Source organism: Strigops habroptila, chromosome 3 (assembly GCF_004027225.2).
Source record: "Strigops habroptila isolate Jane chromosome 3, bStrHab1.2.pri, whole genome shotgun sequence".
In the NCBI taxonomy this organism is placed as follows: Eukaryota; Metazoa; Chordata; class Aves; order Psittaciformes; family Psittacidae; genus Strigops; species Strigops habroptila.
The window spans coordinates 74,328,575-74,350,012 of record NC_044279.2 but is presented as its reverse complement, the minus strand read 5'-3'; the positions used below and the strand labels follow the sequence as shown (position 1 = coordinate 74,350,012).

Genomic DNA, 21,438 nt, shown 5'->3' with positions numbered 1-21,438 from the left:
TCAGGACGCTGCGTGTGTACAGATGTCAGTGGAGCCTGGAGTGAACTCAAGAAAGCTGAATGGAGCTGATGACTATCCATAAAAGCTGATTTTTTAATCAAGAAAGACAGCACATGTGAATGTGTGCTTAAGATGATGTGCTAAAGAACATCAAGGAACTATGCAACCATCTGGATGACCTGAGGTAAGAAAACCACAAAACAGGTCTAGTGAAAAAGCAGGCTGCTTTTCAAATGTAACATGATTAGATAAATATTATTTGATATTTGAAAGCATAAAAGAGAACAGCAGGTTTCAAAAAGCAGAAACACTCTTAACCATTGACATAGAACAGTGCATCCAAAGACTGTATTCTTATTTTGCTGTCAGCCCACAAATTCACTTTCAGTTCTGACTGTAGCTGTCTGATTTGGTCTGTTGCACATCAGCAATAGCAGAAGTTCTACAGGCCAAGACATCCTTGCATGTATGACGTCCTGTCATGGGCACCAGTGAAGTACATGATAAAGACAATGGGCTGCACAGGTAAAACTATGGCCATTACATTAGAAAGTTTATTGCAGGCAACAATGATTTGACTGGAAGAAAAAAAAGTCAATTAGAGACTACAGAGAAATCAGAAGCGAAAAAGCCCTCAAACTTAGAATCCATTTTATTTGCAGACTGTGCAACTGTTACCTCAGCATTAGAAAAAGAAAGTGAATCTAGAAACTAAAACTTTCATTACTACATCCCCTTTCCAAGACTGAACAGCACCATAATACTGTGTATATTTCTTCTTCTATTTTCTCTCCTAATTTCTGAGCTATTCCAAAGCTCTGTTAGCTTACAGAGGGGACTGCAGCTAGAACATATAAAATTCCAGTGCCATTATCTGGGTGGACACCTCAGGAACAGTGCTAACCTTCAGGCTGTTCAACAGATTCTTTCCACTCTTGATCAAGGCAACTTGATCCTGAGAACTAAGAAAAATACTCTCCTAAATCTTCATTTAGCAATTTAAGTACTGAAAGATCAGAACTTAAAAATCCACATCTATTTAACACTTGGTTAGTTGTCATTAAGCAACTTGGCACTATCTATATTTCTGTTAATACCATCCTAGTTAATCAGCAACTGTTACCACTCACTGATTACGCTCAGCCAGCCTCCTGAAATACTGCCATACACTTATGACCTAGTGAAACAGGCTAACTGCATCAGTACTTCCCATTTATTCACCAGGTTCTGACCCAAAGCACTCAAATGATGACACAGCTGGAGATGGAAGGTAACAGAGGATGTCATATGCTGGTGGATTATAGGACAGGGCTCTAAGGTCATTTATACTCATGGAAATACACTGAAAACAAAAATCCCAGCAAACGTCCTTAGGTTACCAGCTTCATTGTCCTCTCTGGGGAGATTAAATGTTTTTAATCTGATGTTCAACCCACTAAATGTTAAGCTTCAACACAACATTATTTCTATAGGTACTTTCATCCATTTTTCCCCTGAAGCATCTTCTCTCTCCATAAGTATTTGGCCAAATATTTCCTTAACAACAACCTCTTCCATTTTTTTACCTAAAGACACATCTTGGTAATTTCTCACTCTGCTTCAGCCCTTATAATATCAGAGAATAAAGGATATCCTGTACACATACTTTCCAGGCTGAAAAGGTAAAAAGTAAGAATAAATTCAGCTTATATTTAAGTCTAAAGAAGTTTAATTTTGCAAAGCACTGAAGAGATATTCTTAATTAAGCCCATGAGCACTTCACGATTCAAGTAAGTGAAAGTGGCATTTTGTAGAGGGGGAGCTTTTCTGCTTAAAAACTAGTCTACTTGTTTAGGCAACCAGACAGTTCCCACTGAGACCAACAGGAGTTAAGTCTTCAGCAAATCTGCACAGTAAAGCCATGTAATACATGGCACTTTAATGCCATCTCAACAGGCTTTTTTTCAGGCTAGTATTACTGAAAAGTTTAAATATGCCCCAAGCCACACTCCATACAAGCACCCCGTGTGTAACTTTTGCCTCAATTAGAGATGTCTGGAAATTTTATTTTTAAACTATGTTTTGTCAGAAATATATGGTTTAATAAAAGAACCAATTTCCTTGGAAAGGATCAAACACTTCACAAAAATGTCATCAGGGAGGTTTCAGAGTGATACTTCTGAACTACATAAGCGGAAGGGGCTCATGGTAGAGTAGCCAGCAACCCACAGGTCCAGGCACTGCTTCTGGATGTGGGATTCAAATCCCTGCCCTGCCTGATTTGGTGCCCATGGCCCCAGGTATTGCTTTACTCCCCAGCTTACTGCCTGTGCTGTATGGCGATAAGGTGACAGACTGTCCGTGTCTGTACTTTTCAAAATTCTCAGTTTTTCCTCAAAAGGATTTGCAGCTCTCCCTTCAACTATCATACCAATGTCTAATGAGAGGCCTCCTGCCTGCAAAAACACCCCCCAAAAACACCTCTATAATACCACAGTGCTCCCTTTTTGGGGGAGTGAAAGCACCTTACTGACCCTGATGTTCACTTAAGGGAGGGGTATGTTTAACCCTCTTGAGCCCTTTCTCCACTCAGTGTAGCTTTACCTTGGTTGGCATTGAAAGGTGCAAGAAGGCAACAGGTTATGTTTGAAGCAGATATGAAAAAGATGTATTTGGGTTATGGACAAGAAGCTGTCTAAACTTTAGCAAGCAATCTCACAAAGCATAGAAGACATTCCCAGGGAGGACACAGTGAATCACACAATGTAATTTCAGAATGGAGAATTTATGAGATTAATTATTTATCTGCTAATTTAGTATCAGCTGTATTCAAAACCAGTTTGAAAAACTATCAACAGGTTTTTAAGCATTTTTTTACTTTGAAGCTGAGGGTAAAAGTCTAATAATTTGACATATTCCCACTGAAGAATCCAGCATCTGATTTTTGTGATTGTGAATTACCAGATTCTCTGTGTGTAAATAGCTTCTGTATCCTTGACAACCAGACTTCTCTTCAAGACTGACTCATTCAATGAGGTCATGATTCATTGTCAGAGGCATCACAATTCATTACCTTCTTTCACAGGATTTTTCTTGCCATTTGGTTTGTGCCAAATCATAGTAATTGAGATTCCCTCACAGACAGGAACAAACTATTCACCAAAAACGAAAGCAAACACAGGGCCCAAACCAGCAAAAGTAATGCATAAATGAACCTCAGTTCCAGGCAGATCCCTACAGGCTTTGAAGCCCAGCAAGGAATGGTCCTACAGGACACAAGCTTGTCCATTGACAAGCTACTGGGGACCATGTGAAGAGCTGAGATAAGCAAGACAGACAGTGGATGCCTACATACAATGACTATTAGCACTTGCATATCTTTTGGCCAGTCATCAATAACAACTCCTGAGTGTTTCTCCAAGGTGTAACAAGCGACACACAAACCCAAACACCTCTGGCCTTTAGAGACTGCAGTTGGCTCACTTGGCAAAAAGAATTAAAGGGCATCTGCTTCCTCTTAGCCTACCCTTTGTTTTCTATTATAATTGTTCATTTCAAGACATTCTTGACTGATGCAAACCATCCTTATTACAGGTTTCTTTGGGATGGGAAAAGGAAGATTTCTGTAAGTGTAATTGTTTATGTAAGGTTTGGTTCCATATGCCATGGACAGCAGAACAAAGCTCACAGACTTCCATCTAGTTGTGTACAGTGTGGCATCTAGCACTACAGAGTATGACACAGGAGGTAAGTAAGCATTTATATGAGTAAAAATAGCAAACTAGTCTTATCTTGATGTTGTTTTAGATAGATATAAAATTAGTGGTCACTAAAAATGCAGAACTTAGTTATGAGTATTTCTATTCTTATGCCTTTTCTAAAAGACCCCCATATGCAAGTTCTTCTACATTTGTTTTTGCTGCTCAGCTGTAGCAAGGAAGAAGAGTTCATTGGTAGTCAAACATCCGACCTCTAACATAAAACAGTACAAAAAAACCTTTTCTTTTTTTTCCCAACAAAACAGATAGAGATGCAACTTAATGAGTACTATAAAGAGAAAAATGTGATTAGAATCTTCTTCAAGCAATATGAAATATCCAAGTGCTCCACAGGTCTGCAAAAAGTATGCTTGCCATCCTGTGTTTGCATGAATGTGACCAAACCAGCAAAGAAGTGTGTATATATACCCCCTGCCACCTGAACAGCAGTCAGCCCTGGGGGTCCAAGTTTATTTGACACAATGTTGTATGTAAGAGATGACAAATTCTCAAGTCCCGTGGACTTTGAAGCTGAATGGAATGAAATCAACGCCTTTTTGGTCTGACTTGAGGAATGCAGTCCAATTTGACTGAGGAATACTTAACTGGGCCAGCTTTACCTTGGAATTTAAATTTCTCCCTGCATTTCCTTCTTTCCTATGCTATTCTTTTTACTCCTCCAGTACAAACTTCACAGCCTTTTTCTCCCTCTTACCCTAGAGGTTTCTTTTACCTCGTTTCCCATTCCAGTCTTCTCATGAAATACAGGATGTGCCACATACGTTGTGTCATACCATTTATATTAAATGCCATCGAACTGACTAACTTTGGTGATTTTTTAGGAGTAAATTTTCTAACTTGGGCTAATGACATCTGTTGATTTTTTGAGAGGATAACATACCAAACCAGACGGTTTCTTTTCTGAACTAGATTTTTGCTCATTTCCATTGGCAAATCACAGCTTTAATTGGTTTATAGTTTTTTTTAATTGCATGAAGAATTTTAAACAGTTCTGCCTGAAGGCTAGTTCTTTAACTGCTGAATATGGGAAGAGCTTTACTGAAACCAGGGGCTAATGTGCACTAGATGATAAGGCTCTGGCCTCTCTTTCAAAGCAAAGAGTTTCAGCCCTGATTCAGTATTTAGGGGATAATTTTAGCAGCGTGAGTAAGTCCAGTTCAGCTGAAGAAATTGCTCATGTGTTTGCACCCCTTGTTGAGTAAAATATCTCAGACCAGAAAGCCAGTGGAGGATATTGTGCATCTTAGGCTCCATTGCCTACGCTGTAATAGAACTGACAGCGTGATACTATATACTATAATAAACAACCAAGCCTAAGTTATACCTGTAAACATAAATTTGTTAATTGACAGTGAAGAAAAGATTCAATTTAATTTTAAGATACTTCTATTAAATAATTACTTATAGATGTTACATATGAGCAAGATGACGCACACGTGAAGCAGTTAAGTCAACACAGTCATTGGAGCCTAAAGAGTTATTTATTTGCCTGATTAGTTGTCAGTTGTGTACTCTGAGGTGAGCTTAACCAGTCTCCAAAACCATTCACGGGGATCACAATTGAGCTGCCTACATACAGATGTATATAGTAACACTGGAAGCATGTTAGTGTTATCCCGCTGGCCCATCAACTGCCTTGCCAAAAGGGTATAGTCTCCTGCAGGTCTGTGTTGTATCTGCCAGTCCCATACGGATATCTGAGAGTATCTATGGTGACTCTAATTGTGTTTAGGCAATTGAACCAAGCCATAGATTCTCAGTTATTAGCTTCAATATTTTTTTTCATGTAAATGTATGTATCTTAACCTTGTGTTGAATCCGGTCTGTCTCAGTGGATCATATGAATTAACGTCAGCCTCTAAGTCACAGAAAAATACTTTGATATCTCCCAGGTAGGAGGCATATTTTTTCTAAAATTCACCTTTTAGAAAACATTTTCCCTGCTACTGCATCTCTTCTTTTGTTTCAGGCCTTGTATGCTGTCATGCATGATTCCCAACATCAGCACAGAACTAAATCTCTACCAGTACTTTGTTACAAGTCATAAAATGATGATGCTTTTCAGTCCCTGTATTGATCCTGCCCTACAACCATCAATTATAAAACATCTAGTTATCAGTGTACTAATCAGTATACTGATCCAACTTTAAAAGCTGCCTTTAAGGGACCACACCTGAACAGTTAGTTATAAATACTTTATGTATGAAATTCAAGCAATACTGGCCAGCTTTGACATGTCAGTTAACCCATGCAGTAGATCTTCTGTTTTTTGGGGAATGCAGGTTTTGAAATCAGTGATTGATTTTCAGTATTCATCCGGTATCTGGTGTTCATACTGAATACTCCTGCTGTTACTCTACAAATTATTACCAGGGAAAATTTGGTTAGATTTAGGAAATATATTGCACCAGGAGGGTGGTCAAAGTCTGGGAGAGGCGGGTAGGAAGGTTGTGGAATCTCAGTCTTTGGCGACTTGACACTCAACTGCACAAGGCGCTGAACAACCTGATCTAAAGTGTGTCCTGCTTTGAGTGGGGTTTGCACAGTCTCCAGAGGTCTCTTGCAACCTTTTCTATGGTTCTGTGGTTTTCTTTTTCTCTTTTTTTTTTTTTTAACCTCACTTACTGAAGTATTCTTTGAAGATCAATTAAGTATATGAATCTTAACTAAATTTTAAAATGGATCACCAAACACTTTATGTAGTTCTGATGCCATTAGTCTGCTCTGGTGGAATCTACTGCTGTTTAGCCAGCCAGAAGCTTCTACCAGCTTCTACACCTGGTAGAAGCTCAATCAGCTTCAATTCTGAACTCACTGCATGCTACATTTGAGTCTGGCCTTTCAAAATGACCACAGAACAATTGATGTTAATTTACCCATACTGTTCCAATCCATCCTGCTTTTATATTCTACTTGACAATAGTAAAAAATGTGCTATTAAACTGATAGTATAGCTTCATTTTATTAAATGAATAAGTTTCTATTCAGCCTTTTTTCCAGGGCAGATCCTGGGAAAATGAGTGGCAGTGTGGCTGGGTTAAGTGTATGCAGAAGCTAAATTTGAAGTGTGCAAGGTCTTTAAATTTTCACTAATGTATTTCTAGCTAGGGTCTGCCCAACCCTCTTTGTGAATTTCACTCTATTAAATGATGTTGACTAAAGAGTTTTAAAATTGTCCAGTACAAAAAGAAAAGGTTTCATATTCTTTGGATAGGAAGAGCTAATAACCGGGACAGCAAGAGGAACTCAGCAGTAAGGTGCAGTGGCATAGGTGACAGGTACAGAATGTAAAAAGGTGATGCACTACTCTAATTCCTTGCCAAACCCCAAAGCAGCATCCATCTTTGACTTTTCTAACAGTCAAAATGCACTAAGCCAAGCCACATTTGCTTCCCCTGCTTGGTTGTCCTCAAACTCCCACTCAAAGGGACATCCATCTTTCTGCCACAGCGGAGTCCTGCATTCTCTATCCCAAAGGATACCACCCATCCAAACTCCTGTGAAACATACCTTCAGGTCAGACACATCTCTGTAGCACTGCTCAGAACGGGTGTGATCAGACAGCTGTACATTCCAGAAACATGGGAGCTGGTAGACAAGGAAGGGATTTTGTTTGATGACTGCATTGAAGATATCCTAGCAGACAAAACCAGAGAAACAGTTCGGTACATTGCTTCTACAATGAGGTGATCTCAGTCCCTCCCAGAGCCTGAGCTGGTGTCGTTCTCCTCCTCACAGGTAGAGATGCAATTGGTTATGTGAGCTGAACTCTGTAAACCTTGCTTCGCCATTCTGTTTTCATAGAGGGTGCTATCAATCTAAGGGGTGATGTATAGGTCTGAACAAGAGGAACAGGCTCTCTTGACACACAGAGCTAACGGGCTCCAGCAAAGTTTTCAAAACATATATCTTGTACTCCTGGCAAAAGATGTGGTTCCTGTTCTAGTCACCAGGGAGAGTAACAAGCAGTAAATGACAAACTGCCTGTTGTTAGTAAGTACTGCATCACTTTTCAATAAAGGGGATGAAAGTAATCCTGGCAGTTGTGCTGCTTCAAGGTGAATTACTATGTGGGATTTTAGCTAGCATTTTATTGTTGCTGTAAGTATTCTAGGTATTTCATGGAAAGGGCAGGTAGGACAGATTTGCAGAACAGCCTACACTATGAAGGCACAGAATGTGTTCTGCCTTTCTGCAGCCATCCAGTTGGAAAAGTAAGTTACAAGGACAGTTTTGTGGTTAAGGTATTAGGTAAGACACTAGCAACCTTGGTCCACTCTTCAAAATTCTGCCCCATGCAGGTATTAGACAGCAACTCAGGATCTGACTGAAAACACAGTGAAGTTCTAAGAATCATTTCAATGAACTTCAGTAGCTTTTGGATCAACCTGCAAAGATACTGTAGACAAGTGCACAACCCTATGTGCACAGTAAGCAGCATGCTTCTTTAGTGGTGACTAGTCGTAGAATCATAGAATCAGCTAGTTTGGAAAAGACCTTTAAGATCATCAAGTCCAACCTTTACCCCAGGACTCATAAAACAGATGTAGCTCAGAAGCAGTAGAAATATCTAAATATAATGCTGAATTGAGTTAAAACACTCAAGCTGTTGAGCAAGACTTATTTGTTCAGGTTAAGTAGTACATAAACAGGGTTTCTGGATTTAAAACTGAGAGGTAGCAGGAAGCACAAAGAGAGAAAATATACATTTCTGTGTACAGGCAGACAACTTTTCTTGGCCTCAGTTTCCCATCTGGGGCAGGGAGAAAGGCAGCGCTTGTCTTCATAGGGGTGTTGTGGCACGGAGTACATTAAAAGACTGCTGGGACTCATCTGCCAGAAACAGTAAAGAAATATCTGGAGGCTTTTAAAACTAAAGTCTGCTTAGACAATAACCAGTAGGAAAAGACACAGTATATTTGGACTTCTAGTGTCTGGAGAGTTTTATGTTCAAGAAAGGAGGACAGAAAATTAAAGCTTGAAAACACCGTTTGTCTATCTTGTGAATCATCTGTGCAGAGGAGGTAAAAATGTCAGTGTAGTAAGAAAAACCTCATGAGTAAACCTCCATTCCTCTCTTGCACCTCTTCCCCAGGACGACTAAACATGCACAATGTCTTTCCCCCACCTTTTCCAAAATTCTATCCTCTTTCCCTTTCCTCAATGCATGGAGCAGTGGTTGTACCACTCCTCTGCAACGTCCTACTCACCTGGTCAGCCAGTGAAGTGGATAGCATGCTCATTAACTCCCGCTCTGCTGTGAGTCTCCACATCTGCTCCCATTTCATCTTCCGTAACTTATCAAGAAGCAGCAAGATAACCCCTGAAGGAAAACACAGCACAGAGAACAAGAGAAGCCATGATGTCACATGCCAGACAGGGCCCACCCTGTCCGTGTTCGGAATCAGCAGGTAAAACAAGGACATGAGCTAATATCTGTCAGTGGAAACTGCAGTTCTTACCCCATGCTATCACAGGAGATCGACTAAAAAAAAGCTTCAGATTTCAAGAGGCCATAAGAAAGTTTTCCTGAACCCCTGAGGCTGTAGAGAAGAAATGGTGAGACAGCATACAGATGAATGCTAAGTTATACATGCTTGCCAGAAGGCTAAAGTAGCTAAAAAGGAGTGAAACTGGGAAAAAGAGAGACAAGAGAAGATGTTGTATTTCTAGTAGTCTCCTTAACTGATACAGTTTGATTTCATTATGACATGGTTAGCATTGGGATTATTCCTTACAAAATAAACCAATAGAGGTGATTCACGTGATGTGGTTAACTCCATCTAAAGGTCATTATCATTCCAAAGAGAGTTAGACAATATCCTACAAGAAAGCAAGCAGCACCCTTTTAACAGTCAGAAGTGACCCTCCCCACTCCTTACTCTGAAAAGCTACAGGCTCTGAAAGGACACTCTGTCATGTCACTGTCTACTAGGGAAAGGGTAGAGACAATCCTGATTTATCTCACGGGACTCCATTTCTGCCATCTTCACATTGAACAGAGATTTGCTTCTTCCAAAATCCCATTGTTTAAATGAATTTCTATCTGGCCTATAATCAAGATTATGATGAGAGAAAGAAAATGTTTTTCACTGATACAAAACATTTTACTCAATGTGTGTGGGGTGAAATCTGGCCCTTAATACTTAACTGCATCGGATGCAATACATACACGGCCTAAGATGAAATTGCAGCCCATGCTCCAGCCAGTAAGGAAGTTTACCATCTGACACATCTAGCCCTTTAAACTTTTCTGAGTAACAGATTATCAATGCTGGATACAACCTTGCCTTTGCGAGAGCCCACCAGTAAGGGAGCAAGTGTTCATAGAGCAAGATCCTCAGATAAGAAAGCTACACTACAAGCGGGAAAAGAGCTATCTCAACATGCATTATTCCTCTGTTGCTTTTTGCCTGGACAAAATCCCTAGTGTAGAAGAAGGGAAAACAGCAGAAGCAATGAAGCTGGATTGAAGCATCAGCAAAACCTTTCCTCCAGTGTGTCAGAAATTTTTATATGAAAAATTAATTTGGGAAGACTTAGACAAGAGCACTGTCATTGGGAATGAAGGCAGACTGAAGGACCATAAAGGAGAAGTACTCATAAACAGCAGCCTGGGAAGTTGACAGGAAGTACCTAGTAAGAGCAAAGTCTGTTGTTTCACATCTTCATTAGTGGAAGGGAGAAGTGAACAGAATAGTAATGACATCTGCAAGTGACATTAAACAAGAGGTCTTACAAAAAAAATAGCATGGCAACTGTAAAGAAACATAACAGCTATAGAGGAGAATATGAAATGGCAAAAAGCAGGCACTAGGGAAAACTGCCCGAGGGAGTCTAAGATGGTAAAACTAAAAGTAATGAGAATAAGAAAGGAAATGTAATCTGAATACTTTAGAAAAATCCTCCTAAAGCGGTTGTGGTGAAATAACCTAAAAATGGCAGATAAAATGCTTTATTTCATGAATCTTTAAAATCAGGCTACACAAAGATGAGAAAGTATACCTGGAACAATCCTCCACTGGTGGGAAGAGAGTAAAGGTGGTTCCAGTTCATTCCTATCTTCAGTTTCTGACATGGCAAATTTCTTTCTAGTAAAACCTGGCACTGCCATGAATAAAAAGAAAAGCTCTTCTGGCAGTGAATTTTGTGGCCTATTTTAGTTCTGTTTTCCATTTCAGTCCATCTGGTTCCCAAGGATGCTGGAACCTGTACTGGAGGGATCCCCTTTCATCTTCAGTCAACCTTTCTGCTTCCAGCTGTTGGATGGGAAAGGGACGTATTGTCACAACATGCTACAACTTATTTCTGCCAGTGTGTTTGTCTTCTCTCCAGCATAACCGAAGCCTATTTGGAGTGTGTAGTGTGCGTGCATTAGCTTCTCAGAGAGCCATTGTGCATTGTCTGAAATTCGACATCAATGTGAAGCAGGTTCCTAGTACTGCAGCAATAAACTGGGTGGGATAAGCTCCTCTCTGGCAGTGGATTTTCTCCAGCTGGCAAGAACTGTCAGATTTGTTTCAATAGTGAAATGCAACAGAGAAGATTTTTTATTAAGAAAAATAAAAAATAATTGTAAGATTCGGTTAACTGTAATGTAATAGTTTTTACAATTTATAGACAAAAAAACAATTTTTCTTAATTTCTTTAAGCCTCCAGACTGAGGAGGAGAAGGGAAAATATTTTAACATGTGCATTATTCTCCAATTTATTTGTCTTCCACTCTTATGCTAGCAGGAGATTATTGCATTGCGGCTAAAGAGATCATGCTGTCCTGAGGGGCTATCGTGGTAGCAGCTGAGAAAAAAAGAGGCAGATGTGGTGGAAAAACTGGAATAGATGTGAGAAAGAATGTATTAAATTATGATGTAATCATGGCTACTGAAAATATTCACAGGCTTTTAATGTTCCATCGTCAAGACTAATTTTGATGTGATTTCTATTTTAATTCACTAACAGGCTTGGGTTTAACACCTTTGTGCAGCCTGTGTTCAGGGCTTCTTGCACTGTGGAATTCTAATTTACTGCTGCTGTAAAAATAACTACTGGAAAATATTTATAGCCAGATTAAATATTTACTCGTTAGAATAAGTGAGAATAAGAGATTTCTACTAAGAGGAGAATTTAATACTATTCACCTAATTAGTGTTATTTAGCGCAAAAGCAAAGCAAAACCATGTGTGTTGGGAACTCAGTTAATGCAAAGGAAAAATTACATTTCTTCAGCACAGAGTGCTTCAGTTATTCTTCTATATTGTTCTCTTACTAAAAGCAAACATAAAAATGAACTTATTCCAATCTGCGCAATTAGTTTGCAGACAAAATGTCTGAAATAAGGGAAATATTTGCCTCAGGAGCCCCTTCCCTCGGAATGAAATTGACTGAAACCTCAGACTAAATTTAAGATGACATACAGCTGAATGTAACAGGAAAAGGGACTTACTCTCAGCTGCTGCGCTGGGGGAGGAAGAGACTGGAGAAAAAAATAAAAAATCAAAGGAATATTTTATGAACATCTGGCCCCAGGCAGTGGGACTTCTCATTTTTTGATGAGTGCAGCATTGTCCTGCCCTAACCTACCTGAGAAAAACAAAGGCAAAGCTTGGCAGCAAATAAACAAAAAGAGAGAAGTGGCAATCTGAATGTCTCATGAGTATTACACAAATAATGATCAGCCACAGAATACCCTGTTTTTGTCACCTTGAGGAAATAGTTCAGGCGTATACAGAGATGCAAATACCTCAAAGAGGTCTTGGAAAAGTAATGCTTTATTACTAAACCTGTGGAACACGTCCTAGTCTAGTTTTCACTCGAATGCCATTTTCTCCCCCTGCTTGATGAGACTTTACTTGAACTAACAAAATCTGACAGATTCTGGATTGATCAAACAAACAAATAAGAAAGCAAACAACAAAGGAGTTTCTCAATTGTGTAATTTCAGGACACACACACAAAACCCCAGGCCCAAAAGGAAAACAAACAAACAAAAAATGGAATTTGGTGAATATATCAGAGAAAACAGGGCAAGAAACCGGAATTAACATTTTTGGACTAAAACGGTTCAGTTGGGAATACTTTATTTTGGCATATTTTAAAAAACAACTTACTCTAAAATAGTATTTTTCACTCCAAAATTGATACAAGTTATAAATCTTATTGAAAATGTTTACAAGACCTGAAAAGGAAAACAAATATTTGATTCTGTGTCTAACAAAACTCTGGGGGTCACCTAAATTTTTTGTCCTTTTCCCATTTTTTGATTAAATCCAAATAAAATTTTTTGGTTTTCCAATGTTTTGACTAAGCAATGGTTTCACTACAAAATATTTAATTTTTCTGAATAGTAAGTGAAAGTTTACAGAAACATCGGCAATTTTCCTTGGAATGCTACCAAGCATCCCCATCTCTTGCTTCAGGAACACAGACTATAGCTTTTCCTGGAATTCAGAGGTGACTAGATAGCAGAGCTGGAAGTAATAAACAACATTTTAAGATAGAATAGGATCACTTACAGAAGTTATAGCGAAGCCGGACAAGCTTTCAAACTCCATCAATTTATTACAATGGCCCTTTTAAGATGGCTGAAAAAACGCTCAGTGCTGTGGTGGAAAAAAAGTATAGCTACTAAGAAATCATTTTCTATAAGCACTACCTTGCCTATTTCTTTCAGGTGGAACAGGACGCTTCTGTGAGCTGTTGAGGCAATGCCATATTATGTGAGCAGCATCTCAAAGCCTATCCTTGTCACATTTTTAAAAACTCTTCTCAAAACTATGTCTATAACGGTGAATCATCTAGACAGATAGCAAGTAGATACCATTACAGTATCTGAGAAAGACAGGCAAGACACACTTCAAAATATATTACAAAGCAATAGTGAGTTTTAAAAGAATTACTGGGATTTTACAATACCTAACCAGCATACCAAAGACCATAAACCAAAACACTGAGTCTTAGATGCTGTTAGAAATTATGTTAAATGGACCTGACATTATGGAGATTTGCTGCAATAAATAACTGACACAGAGATTTAAGGCAGTACAAACAACAGTAAGCTACTATGTTTTGTGAAATAGATTTGGCACCAAAAGGTTGAGTTCAGTTTTAAGCACTATGGAAGGGGCTTGTAGCTTTGCTATCCCAGGAGAAGTGCCATGGCAGTGCTGATCACTTAGTGCTCTGGCAAATATTTATTATTATTTAAATTCCAATTTATTGTACCTGAAATTAACAGAAGTCGTCACAGAGTGCAATGCTAGGAACGCAACTATGCCTCTGCTGGATCAGGGCCCAAATTACCAGTATTGCTAAGGACTAAATCTGGAATCTGCTAGCCCACACCTCCACACTACTGACTATGGCTTCTGCTCTCTACTCATAGTATCGAGAGCAAATAGGAAAACACAACTATATGGCTGTTAGGGATTAAAAAAATGAATTAAAGCTGCAATTCCACAACAAGCCACTACACACATTTTTAAAGCTTCATTTTAAGTCTTTGTGTGGATTAAAACCACTGCATTTATTTCATTTGATTTATAGACCATCTATCTAACTGCCATTCATAATCTAACTAGCCATATCATTAGTATAATAAAAGCACAGCTTATGTCTATAACTTTTAACACAGTATGACCACAGGACTGTAATTCTATAACATATTTTTGCATCCTGGTACATTATTTAACTATGGACTTACACAGCCTTTTCTTCCTCAAAAAAAAAGCCTTTTAAAATGTAAAAAAACCCTAATAAAAACTTGCAGGAATGCACAGTGTGTTAAATGAGAATAAACAACAACTCCACATTTGAACTTTTCCCTGAGAAAACGGAACAGGGCTGAGAAGCTGTTTTGAAATGGAAAGTGGGTGTCCCTCCGGGCATGGTGACAGAATGCAATAGCCCTTGTTTTCTCTGCACATATATTGAAAACGAAGCTGTGATAGAGTGCATTTTGAAATGTACCGCAGTCACTCTGTTGGGAGCCTGGTTCCTCTTGAAGCATTATAAACATTTTGTTTACACTTCCTGATGACCATTTAATGAAATGGAACACTTTTATTTTCTTTTTTCTCCTCTTCGGAAGTATGCTGTTTCTCCTTAGGCAAAATTAAGATGAAAGATGTACTCAAGCATGATTCAAACTTCTTATAGAGCTACTGACTGTAGCTCAGAATTTCCTAGTTTTCTAATTATTTCTTTATTGTTTAGATGCTATTCTTCCTCAGCAATTTGAAAGAAGAAACATATGCTTTCTGTCTTCTCTTTAATGACTTCAATTTCTGGGGAATTTCTCCAACTTTCTTAAATCCCCATAGGCTGCTACAGAAAAATTTCCTTGATTCAGGAGTCTAAAAGGTCTACACAGGAGGGGAGTCATAAGCCATAAGACTTTTAGGAAGTCTATGGAGGAAAATCTCTGCTACTTAAAGACTGTCCTGCTAAGTAATGCTTTCCCCTCCTATCTTCTGGAGTCTAGTAAAGAGAAGTAACAATTCTTCAGGACTCTCAGAGGTCAGCAAAGAAAAAAACACCTTGGGACCCAGAGGAATTGGCCTTCTCTTACACGGATCCCAAGAAGTGCCAAGTCATACACTTTCCTGCCCGAATTGCTGATAAAGTTTTCCTAAATCCTATAACGGAAAACAACATGACTCACAAAAAGACAAATATTAGCAAAATCAGAAAGGGAAGCTAGAGTTTCTTCCAGCTGCTCTACTTGCTTTGGGAGTCAAGTAAAGACAGAAAGTATAGTAACCTTTCTGGAATCCCTGTGTTTCCTGAACTCTGCAAAGAGTTGTGGGAGATGAAAACCACCTGTGAAGAAGCTCCTTACATGGGTTTTAAAAAGCTCCTCCTTTGGATTCTGTGGCGCTTGTGAGCATATAGGGTCCAGAGATTACATTTTAAAGGCATTGGAAAACAAATACTCAAGGGATTTCTCAGCTGGTAAACTGGGAATATGGCTTTCAAGACGCGAATCATTAAATTCTCCCCAAATTCAAAAGATTGGTAAAGTTTTTGCTCAGAATTTTTAAACTTCAGACAACACGTTCTAACTGCAGACCAGCAATGGGAGAGAGGAGGGAGGTTTCCACTTCTATGTGCTGTAGCACAATGGCAATGGACATTCTAAATGGAGCAGAGGAGAGTAGTCTCAAAGAGGTGGCTCACATCACTGCCAAGCACAAGCATCAGCCAACAGTTACTCAGTGTGCACCTCTGTGCATATCTGGAAGTCACGATGGAGGCGTCAAAAGCTGACACTAACAAAAGGATGGTCAGGTCCAGTTCTTATCAAGCACTCTGAAATGTGAGACTGAAAAAGAATAGTGACATGGGGGAAATGTGGAAAATTTCTACAAACTTTTAAAGAACTTTTCCTGTCTTCAACGCTAAAAATGCAGAGTTCTTACATGACAGGTTATCTGTGATTTCATTTCCCTGGGTGCTTAGGTGACTTCAGACAAGAGGAAAACAAAATCCCAGTTAAATACATATTTAAGTGATAAAGTCAGAGAGAATGATTTTCAGCTCTCGCATAACAGAGGCCATAGGATTTTTCAAAATCGATTTGTGCTCTAACTAGAACATAACTTCTAGAAAAACATTGTCTTGATTTAAAAATTTACAATAATGGATAATCTATCACAAACTTTGACAAGTTATTCTGATGCATAATTGCTCTGATGAAGGATACTTCCCTTATTTCTGATTTGAACATGTCTCTGAACTTGCAGTCATTTGATCTTGCTGAACCTTTGCTAAATTGGCAAGCCCTCTATTAAGAAATGTTATTTCATCCTGCAGATACTAATAAGCTATGATCAAACTATCCCTTGACTCGCTCCCAAATAAGCTCCTGGAGCTATTTTCCCCAACTTTATGGGATTTTATCCAGTATTTTCTCTGAACTTTGTTAATTTATAAGTAAGTACTTATCTTTGACCTGTGAAGATTAGACCTGGACAAGTATATAAATCTACATTGTAAAATAAATCCACTCCATGAAGTGATCCCTAGCACCCAGATCAAGGACTGCAGAGTGGTTGCACATACTGTCCAGGGTCTAGCTCTTCATTGAGCAGGCTGGCCACATCCACACCACATAGCACTTGTCTCTGAGGGCCTAGTTCGTGTTCCTTCAATTTTCAGACATAACAATTATTTTTTTTGCATTTCTTAGTATCCAACATTATGAGAGAGCCATGTTACAATCTTCTAGATTGGAGCTTTCAGCAAGGAATTGAAGGTCTATGTTGTGTGCACTGGAGAATGTCATCAAGGCACGTAGGAATATTGGAGAGTGTAAAGTCTTCTGATGCAGTGTTGAAGGACTGGAAAGAGGTGCCAAACAGAGCATAGTCCTATCCATTCTACCTTCCAGAAATACTTCCTAGAGTGAACTATCAAAAAATTACACTCAATTTCTTTTTTCTTTTTTCTTGGCAAAGACAAGACAGGGTACCAACTGATTTCTATGTCCTGTGGATGATTAGGGTGCCAAGAGCAAAGAACAACCTAGGGAGCTAAGCTATCTGACAGCATAGACATCCAGTATGTCAGGAGTAAAAAGTCTACACCCAATACAAAAGGAAGTATATAATCTCTTGCTCTCATACTTGAAATGTCCCGGTTTATACATCCAATGATCACACAAAGTATTTTGACAACTGTATTAAACCTGAAGGTCATGTTCGTCTGATTATCTATCCTGGACTGACTCTCATGCAACTCTTCATTCTTTCTGAGTGTACAATTTTACATGTCAGTGCTTGAAAACACAGAAGTGTGAGTGAGTGTCACAACTCCACATCAACCCAGATTAACTGGACTTCAGGTGAGCCGTCCTGAAGAGGAATTACAGTATAGTACAGTATAGTACAGGGTTATTGTGCAGGAGGTCCAGTCCTGTGCAGGATGTTTGGAAAAACGGATCACACAAACCTTGTTTTCATGGCTAAAAAATGAGGAGGTTTGCTGGAATTTGCAGGATATTTGTCCTGATAAAAGCAAGTACATCTTCCAAAACTAATCTATCTTGGACTCTCCAACAAAGAATCGCCAACCTTTAAAAGAAAAAAATCTATCTCCTGATCCTCAGCTCCTATAAATCAGCTTAGGTCTCTTTAATGCAAGACTTAGGCATTTATATCAGATCTGGACCTTATCCATGATGCTTATCTATATATTTTTCTTCCTCAGAAAGCAGCAAAAAGTGAAAGGTAACAGGGACCATTGCTTTAAATTATGTGAGGTTTTCTGGTTTTGATCCTCTCAAAAGCATCATATTTAATAGGGTTTGAAATGTCAACAATTTTACAAGGTTTCCACTTTGGATTATGTGAATAGGAAAAATGCACCCTGCACAGGTGATAATTATTTTGGCTGGCTTCTAATACTAACAGAGGTCCACAAGGGATGGGCACAGTGAGCACGAACCCGTCATAGCTTTTCTTGGTCTGGTGTTCAGTCAATGCCCTAGGAACAGAGGAGGAGATGTGACTCATGGGCTGAACAGCCTCTCAAGTATTTCTTTATAGTTGGATGACAAAGAGGTTTGGGGTTTTGCATTCACAAGCAACCAGACAACTTTTCTTTCCCTCTAATAGGCAGTTTATTGACTGGATGAAATTCAGGAGGAATAGAACAGTCTAAGAAATGGATTAAGGAAATAAAAGCAGCCGTACAGAATGAACAAGCCTAAAAATTAATTATAGCATTAAAAAAACCTGAACAAAGAAACAGGAAACACCATGTACTTTAATGCAATGATTTAACCTAAAGGTCAGCTGCAGGTCAATCCTCCCTCCATGACCATTTCTCTTGTAGTAACAGAGAGACAGGATTAGGTTCACAACAGAAATAGGGGGATGCATTTGCATAAGGAGAAAAATGTGTGTGGAGCTGTTCAGCATGCTCATATAGGCAAACTGAATTATAGTTTGGATAAGTGGACTACAAGGTGCCTGCAAAATAAGTTGGACTGCTAGGCTCAGAGGGTTGTGTTCATTCAGATTGCAACCAGGTACAAGTGGTATTCCACCAGAGTTGATACTGTGTTTGATGCTGTTTGACATCCTGATTAATGAGATGGAGATGAGCTAGAACACATCCTCAGCAACGTCACGTGTGACACCAAATTGGGGTCTGTGGCCAATACTTTGGGGACAGGGCTTCTATAGAGAGGGACCTTGGCAGGCTGGACAAGTGGGCTAAGAGAAAGCTCATAAAGTTCAACGAAAAGCTCTGCACAGGACTATTCCTGAATGGACAGCACAGGCTGGAGGATAACTGGATAGAAAGGAGCTTTTCAGAAAAAGTCCTAGAGGGCTGGTGAGCAGCAAGTTGAACATAAGCAGCAATGCAAGCTTGCAGCAAAGAAGACCAACTACGTCCTGGGCTCCATTAGCCAGCCCCCTTAGGTCAAGCGAAGTGATTACCACTCTCTACTTAGCACTTTTAAGACCACATCTGAAGTACACTGTTTTGGATTCCTTAGTGAAACCTAGACACTGACATTCTGGAGGAAGTCCAGAGGAGAGCAACCAAAATGGTTAGAAGCATGAAGAACATGTACAAGAAGCTGAGAGAACTGGGTTTGTTCTACATGGAGAAAAGAAAGCTGAGGGGATCTCTTATTGCTGTCTACAAGTACTTAATGGAGCCAAGCTTTTTTAAGAGATGCAGAGAGACAGAATGAGACATAACTGACAAAAAATGCAGCAAAAGAAATTCTGATTATGAATTAGGAATTTTTACTTCTATTTTTTACCTTTTTTACCAAGACAGTATCAAAATACGGGAACAGGCTGATTTGGGAGGTATCCTTGGAGATACTAAACGCTCAACTGGAAAAGGCCCTGAGCAACATGAGTTGGCTTTCAGTGGGAAGAGGACCAGAAGATCTCTGGAGATCCTTTCTGATCTGATCATCTGATTATGACCAAATTAAACTGTTTTTTGTTGGCACTCACTTAGAGGTGACAGCTTTGACATAAAAGCGTAGAAAAGAAATCTTAGTTACTCTGTTACTTTCTGTGACAGGCACCCAGCTACCTGTTAGACTCCAAAGATGGAGTCCAACAGTGATGCCTCTTTCTTTGTTTTGGGACTACGGCTAAAACCTCTGTTTCCGTACCTGCAAAACAGAACTGCCTTTCAATCACTTTTATAAGCACAATGAGAAACTGGAAAGTGAACTTGCACTTCAGAAGAAAAAGCACTGGGTTTACTAATACTATGCATTTGCCTGGGGTTCTCCTGTCATATAATAGAAATTTCTGTTCTCAGTTTAGGCACCTGGATACTCTACTAAGCTTTTATGTGTGAGTCTTTCATCTAAATTTAACCTGCTAATGATGGTCTCTCTACAATAAAGAGAGGGCATTTCAGAGTGCTGGACAGCATAATTACTCATCAAACTATGTTCACATAAAGAATTGTCTTGATCAAGCTAAAAATACCACACTTTCAAATGATTCTTTAAATTGTTAGATTAGATACATATATGTGTCCTATTTGTGTACATTACATGGAGAACTTTACATTATGAACTCAGCTCAGACCAGTAAAGAAAAAACCCAAATAGGACAATTTAAGCAACTAAAAAGAAACACTTTTTATTTACTCCAATACAATGGAAACTAAAATCTGGTATAGACTGTCTGAATGCCATTGGTTTTTTATCACAGGTTTCTTAGGAGATGAAAGTTTTCAGTGTTACAAAGAAAGTCAGGTGTTGTTTTTTAAAAAAAGACATTTATTGCAGGGTCTCATAGATTCAATTGCTAAGGAGCAGAGGATGTATCTCATGGTATGCAATAAAAAGTAGACTAACTCAGCTGCAGCAATGCCATTACTACATGGATAGGCCTCTCAAACTAGAGGCACCATTTTCAAAATCAAATACATATTGACCCTCATTTCAGAAATGTCAAGCGTGCTGTAAACAAGTTCTGAGTACATCACATGGTTTAGAAAATGTATGAGGAAGACTGGAAAGGAAGCTATTCTTTGAGAGCAGTCAGTTTTAAGAAAGCGTATTTTTAAGTGCAAGCTACAGCGTATAGCCAACAAAGAAAGGGATGTGGTCATCAGAGGCAGAATTATCATTTTAGCTTCCCAACATTGACACAAACAGACCGACATTTCCTGCTGAGCCTAAAAGCAACGTGTTGGCACTTCCTAAACTACTACCTATACAATGTGCACACACCTGTACTTTAAATGCATCTTCATGTGTTATAAAGCACAGGTATATCACTATGTTTTGCACTGAAAACAATTATTTGCTGAATGAGCTCACAGTACCTTAAAGAAGTAAAAATCTAACAAAAAACCCGGTACAGCGTGAACCTGAGTAGGATGAAGAAAATGTTACTTTTTGCCTTGACAATGGTGTTGGATTTTTTCCTCTCTTCTTTTTTTTTTATCTTTAAAATAATTTTTCATCTGTTTGCAAAGGCTTCTGTACTTACAACCAAACCTGTATGATACCAGTTCCTGTACCAAATGAGACTAATGTTTTATGTAATGGCAGGTAGGAATACTGCAATGGCTTTTAGAGAGGACATGGCTAAACTGAGTCAGGCCCTGATGTTTAAAGGGGTGTTTAAAGGTTCCATAAACCATGAGTATTCTGACTTCTGCATTTGCTGAGACAATTTGGAAAAAATCT

The 21,438-nt window shown here is 39.0% G+C and overlaps 1 protein-coding gene across 6 annotated transcripts in view; it reads right to left on the bottom strand.

Annotated features, from left to right (window-relative positions):
* Positions 1 to 21,438, bottom strand: part of LARGE1 (LARGE xylosyl- and glucuronyltransferase 1) — a 277,729-nt gene that overhangs the window by 42,361 nt on the left and 213,930 nt on the right. For all 6 annotated transcript variants that reach the window (XR_003990374.1, XR_003990375.1, XR_003990373.1 and 3 more), the window contains 2 exons: positions 8,969 to 9,081; positions 7,269 to 7,394 (listed from right to left, as the gene is read on the bottom strand). Coding sequence is in view for 3 of the 6 variants with exons in the window: in XM_030477990.1 (XP_030333850.1) it covers positions 7,269 to 7,394; positions 8,969 to 9,081 (239 nt within the window). In the remaining 3 variants the exon portion in view is untranslated. The remainder of the gene's footprint in view (positions 1 to 7,268; positions 7,395 to 8,968; positions 9,082 to 21,438) is intronic.